The 5,572-nt window shown below is 38.9% G+C and overlaps 1 protein-coding gene across 1 annotated transcript; it reads right to left on the bottom strand.

Annotated features, from left to right (window-relative positions):
* Nucleotides 1-929: 929 nt before the first annotated feature.
* On the bottom strand, nucleotides 930-4,694 carry cyb561d2 (cytochrome b561 family, member D2). The gene is made up of 3 exons (XM_066671949.1): nucleotides 4,125-4,694; nucleotides 3,671-3,708; nucleotides 930-2,676 (listed from the first exon to the last, which is right to left on the bottom strand). The coding sequence occupies exons 1-3, from the start codon at nucleotides 4,246-4,248 to the stop codon at nucleotides 2,173-2,175; spliced, it is 666 nt and encodes a 221-aa protein (XP_066528046.1). The 5' UTR covers nucleotides 4,249-4,694; the 3' UTR covers nucleotides 930-2,172.
* Nucleotides 4,695-5,572: the final 878 nt, after the last annotated feature.

The following is a 5,572-nucleotide window of genomic DNA, read 5'->3' as shown; positions in this document are numbered from 1 at the left end:
GGGGATAAATACAAAAAAAAAACCAAAAAAAACAAGAAAACTCAAAGAATGTATTTCCTGTTAGCCTTCGGAGCCTTGTGGTGGAGGGAGATGTAGTTGGGGTTAGTTTTTAATCGTTATTAGCCTTATATGACAGTGTGGTATGTTATTTACTCCTGCAGCAGTTCTAATTGTGTTTTTTGGGTTCCCTGTAAAGTGAAGCCCAACCTAAAATTGTGTAGACTGTTACCTCCCCACAAGCCCCGCCCACAAATTTGTTTGAGTTCAGAAATTCTTGGTACATGTAGGATGCGTGCTTACTTCATATACTGTGCCATCCATCCATGTTTGAACGACAATGACCAAAGTGTGGCTTCGAAAAATCAATGTGGAATGTCCCAGGTTTTTTGTGTTTATGCTAACGTTAATGCTCCTGTCGTTTGATTAACTGGTCCCTCAGTCATTCTCTGTGCCGGTCAGTGTACTTTCCTCAAGACCTGCCCACCACTGCTGTCTCACTGACCGACGTCCGTGTCAGTCTTTATTTTTATTCTTATTAATTGGGCAATTATCTATATGTTTTCTTGTGACTCATTTCACTGCGGCGACTTTTCTTTAAAACGGCGCATTCTTTTATATCTTCTTTTGTAACATCGTATTCGTGGAAGTATAACTGTCTTTTCTTTGATGTATTGTTTTACCAGATTTATTTATTTATAAGGGTCAATTTATTTGCATTTTTATTTTTGTGAATTGTTTTCTATGAAAAAAGAAATCAACAAAAACCTGTTCATTTCCGCCAGCGACATCTTCATAAGTTCCAGGTTTTTGTTTTGTGTGTGTTTTGTTTTCTGGTGAGTTTAAGACCAGTATCTGTGACAGAACCACAGGAAAGAACACACACACACACACACACACACACACAATGTACAGGTAGAAATCAACTCATCAGCTCTTGTATTTAGCACAGGAGGAAATTAAAATGACATTGTATTTATTTAATGTTGTTTTAACAGAAAATAAATTCAACTTTTTCTTGCTGTAAATAAATTCCCTTTGTACACCGAGTCACACTTTTTATACAAAAGGCATACTTTTTTCCAACGTTTTAAAAGATATTTCCAACATGGTCCAGAATAGTCTTCAGAGAAAACTCTATATAAATTGGAGAGGAAATAAAATGCTGGGTTTGTGTTGTGGACATGGAGACACCTGATTCCATTCACCACCACTGTTTCTCTACAACCAACCAATTAAGCAACACTGAGTAGTATTTTTACTTTAATGTCACAGCTTCAAATCATTTTAAAGCTCCACTGAGCTATAATAGGGCAAAGAGAGCCTCTGATGTTTCTACTCCAGGCTCAGCACTACACTGTAACTTTGGAAGGAGAGTAGGAAACCCAACTTACCCCAACCAAATCTTACCTAGTGTTGCTTTAAAAATACCCTCCATTGAAAGTCTAAGCCCCCTCATATGTAAATCTATCGTTTAACATTTTTAGAATGTGCATGAGGTGATGCTCTGCTGGTCAGTCTCAGAAACACAGATTCATACAGCCAGGGTCTCCTCACACAACTAAGCAACCAATCCTGTCTGGTGGCTGGAAAAAAGGCAAGGGCTAATTGCATTTTCATAGGTCTGTCTGTACTGAGTGATGGTGAAGATGTAACATTACGCCTAAGACAACTTTTATTTTGGAAATTGCTTTTAAATCCCTAATTCGGAACAGAGAGGAGGTTTAGGGGTTTCATGGATGACCAAAGTTAAAAAGGAATGTAACAAAATGAGGTACTGAAACTGACAGCATTTGAAGATGTTCCTAAAATCATAAAGAACAGAACAAATCCATGGGAATGTTATATGGAATATAAATCTGTTGCTTATTTTGGCTTCTAATGATGGTTGGTAAAAATTTAATTAAGTTTTCTGTTTACTCTAGATAGACTAGGACAGCAAGCGGCTCAACAGGTGCTGGAAGTGGGCGTTCTGAACAGAGCTGTTTAGACGGAGAGAAAGCTGCTGTGGGGCTTCTGTGGTTTTGACCAAAGCAGGTCACAGACGTTAAATTAAAAACCAGAACTGTTCCAGAAGAGGGGAAGTATTATAAATAATGGTGTCATACACAGTCAGAGTTTTTCACCAAACATCTGGATGTTATCCCATAGTTTTGTCGAAGTACAGCTGAGGTCTTAGTACTGCAGCCGTTTCTTGGCCATGTAAGCGTTTGTGACCTGGTTCATGACCACCAGGGCGGCTAGAGTCGGGCAGAAAGCCATGAGGTACCAGGGATATCCGCTAACACTGGACGTGAACCAGATGGAGCACATTCCCAGGAGTAAACTAACACTTCCCATCAGATAGGTCAGGAGTCCTGAGGCCGCATGGTAGCGCTTCAGCTTCGCCAGCGACCAGCCCTTTGCCAGTTTGTGGTACAGAAGGGGCAGCGCCCCCACAGATTGGATCAGGAACAAACACACCGTCATCAACCCGATGAGACCGTGCCATGTGCTGAAGTGCGGCTTATCATTCAGGTGTTTGTTGTAGAAAATGGCCCCAAGGCCAAGGAGGACACACATGGCACAGAGACACTGAAGAGCCCAGTGCAGACGGGTTTTGGCCTGATGTTTCAGTCTCCACGCCGGGGACACATGAGGAGAGAGGAGCAGAATCGCCTCTGTCATGAGAAACGAGAACTAGGAGAGATCAGAACGCGATCAGTCATGGATCATCCAAGTGGAACAGTAAAAAAACAAGGACACAGTGTCTGATGCAAAGCAGTTAATAGCTACCCTCCAGTGGTGCAGTTCCTAAACATGAGTATGTATGTGAGTGAGTGTTAAGTGTCCACTTGCACACTGTGTAAAGAATCAGCTGTGCTCCACTCAAAAACAGACAAATATAATTCTGCTTGCATCTCATTGGTCAAATGCATGAAGAATTTTTTCTCATTGTTCATAAAGTAAGATTTCTCTGCACCAAACACAGCAGTGAAACTCCACCATTAGAATGGAATGAATAAAAGTGCAAGTTTATTTACACAAAGCAAACAAAATAATCCTAATATTAGAATATAACCAACCCCATTTTTGCAGTGAGTCTGATACAGTGTGTCTGTGAATTTGTTGGTTTAATACTTTCCACATCTCTCCTCGTGACAGTACATTGTTATTTGAGGTTATAATCCAATCCCTAGTTTTAGTGGTTAATAAATACTTCATTATGTTCAATCAAGTGTACTGTTGATTTAACAAATCCATACAATCAAGTAGAACATCTGGAAACACAATCTGGTTGTCAATTGCTCACAACACAGATACTAATGTTATGAATAAAAACCATTTACTGTATTATCTTTTTTGTTTATTGTTATTATAATTTTATACAAGCCCTAACTTGGAGAAGATCAATTATTTTAGCTTTTTCACAGTACTCTGAGTATATGAGTATGTGTATGAGTATATTAGTGTGTATGTTAGTGTGTATATGAGTGAGTGAGTCAGAGAGTTACAAGCCAGTTCCCTTGAGATGCTTGGCATCTGAAACTATATTCTAAGGAGTGAAATTGTAAGTGCCTGCATTTAAATTTACGCAGATTGATTTAAATTATCTTTCCTGAATAAGGAGAACAAGTAGAGTTAGGATTATATAAACACGGTCATGACAAATGACAGATGGGACTTCACTCACCCCCAGTGTCATGAGGAATGGGTGCCAGGAGAACAAACCTGCAATCACAAAAACCTCATCATTCTCATATACCATATACATTCACTGTCCAGTTAATCAGCTCTGCTGACAATCTAGGTTCAATCTGGAGCTCTACAAAAACTCTAACAGACTTGCTGTGTCTGATCCACTCATACCAGCACAACACACACTAATACACCATCACGATGTCAGTGTCAATGCAGCTCTGAGTATTATCCACCACACAAATCATACCTGCTCTGTGGGGGTCCTGAGAATTGAAGAACAGGGTGAAAGGGGGTTAACAAAGTATGCAAAACAACATATAAACTACAGTCTGTAACTGTAGAACTACAGAGTGCTCCTGTGTGGTCAGGGGATGCTAGGGCTGGTGTAATCACTAATCCTGTTAAATTCTGGGTTAGAAAATGTAATGCTTAAAGATGTTACTCACTGGAACCAGGCCTCGCTAGCGCCACCATCAGGCCGGTAAAGACCGCACACACCAAGTGTGCACAAATCCCACTGAGAAATCTGGAGAAGCTGTAAAGTCTGGACTCAGACTCAGAGACGGACATCTTTCTCTTTATATCTTTCTCTCTCTCTCTTTTATTAACGATACTCTTTCTATTTTATTAACGATACTCTTTTTCTCTCTCTCTTTTATTAACGATACTCTTTCTCTTTCTCTCTCTCTCTTTTATTAACGATACTCTTTCTATTTTATTAACGATACTCTTTTTCTCTCTCTCTTTTATTAACGATACTCTTTCTCTTTCTTTCTCTCTCAGATTCTTTAACTGTCCTTCATACTTCTCTCTTCAGAACAGTGTTCCCTCCTCAGAAACTCTCTGCGCCGCAGCGGATAAACACTTTAAAATCGGTGAAAATCAGATTTAATTTCAAACTATTTAATGTTTTCAGTCGAATCAGAAACTAGACTTTTATCAACTAACCCCAGGACGTGTCCCACAGCTCCGCTACACCGACCTCTCGTCAAAATAAAAGTCATAAAAGTTAGTTAGTCGTTAGTTAGGGGTTTCTTATTTAAATGTTCAATATAACATCATAAAAATGAAAAATAATTATGTCAATTTAAAAATGACCAATATCTGGTTTATGTAGACGGTAAACATTTGTGTTGAGATTAATACAACAATAAATAAAAGAGAGTGTTCACACATGTCACACACTAGATTCTATTTCTGTCTGTAAAAGTATGGAATCAGATTTGTGCCAAAAAGAATCGTACAAAACATCATCTCAAACATAAAACGTATAACTTGCAAAAAAATATCCAGTTCTGACGTTTGTGTTCCATGACTTTTGCGCGTGCTCTCTCAATTTTGTGCGCGAGTGCTTCGAGTTCTGCCCGTGCTCTGAGTTCTGTGCGTGACCTGCACAAATTCTGTGCGCGAACTCTTTCAGTTTTGTGTTGTCTGTAGTAATGTGTCGGTCGCGTACGAACCGGTTCAAAGAGCCGGCTCTTGTAAGTGAACGATGAGAGCTGGTTCCCGTCTAAGACCGAGCCATTTTATTCTAAGGCTTGTCATTCAACCAATCAGAGAACAACAAGCAAAGCTGAGACACTTGGTTTTCCTGAATGCCAATCTGCCTTCCAAAAAATAGTTGAAGAAAATGTTAAATCAGTTAAATGTTTGTTGACAGTTGTGGTTGTTTTAATCACTACCGTTGAATGCTGCTGTTTTGCACTTTGCAGAGTATTTGTTTATTTTATTACCCAGAAATGGATGATTATTTAATTTAATAAGCTATTTTGAAATACCTACCTTTTGGGTTCCATTGACTATATTTCAGAATTTACAAGTGATTTTTTTATTAAGGTGTTTAAATAAAAATCCTGTTATTTATACAATTGAATGTGTGAGTGCAATCAGTGAG

The sequence above is a fragment of the Hoplias malabaricus genome, chromosome 5, assembly GCF_029633855.1.
Source record: "Hoplias malabaricus isolate fHopMal1 chromosome 5, fHopMal1.hap1, whole genome shotgun sequence".
Taxonomy (NCBI): domain Eukaryota; kingdom Metazoa; phylum Chordata; class Actinopteri; order Characiformes; family Erythrinidae; genus Hoplias; species Hoplias malabaricus.
Note: the sequence above shows the minus strand (reverse complement) of the source record. Positions and strands in the feature narration are given on the sequence as shown.

Coding starts and splice junctions, on each gene's coding strand:
- cyb561d2 (XM_066671949.1), bottom strand. CDS start 4,248: ATGTCCGTCTCTGAGTCTGAGTCCAGACTTTACAGCTTCTCCAGATTT. Junction 3,709..4,124: donor GCTAGCGAGGCCTGGTTCCA/GTGAGTAACATC, acceptor TTGTGATTGCAG/GTTTGTTCTCCTGGCACCCA. Junction 2,677..3,670: donor CATTCCTCATGACACTGGGG/GTGAGTGAAGTC, acceptor GATCTCTCCTAG/TTCTCGTTTCTCATGACAGA.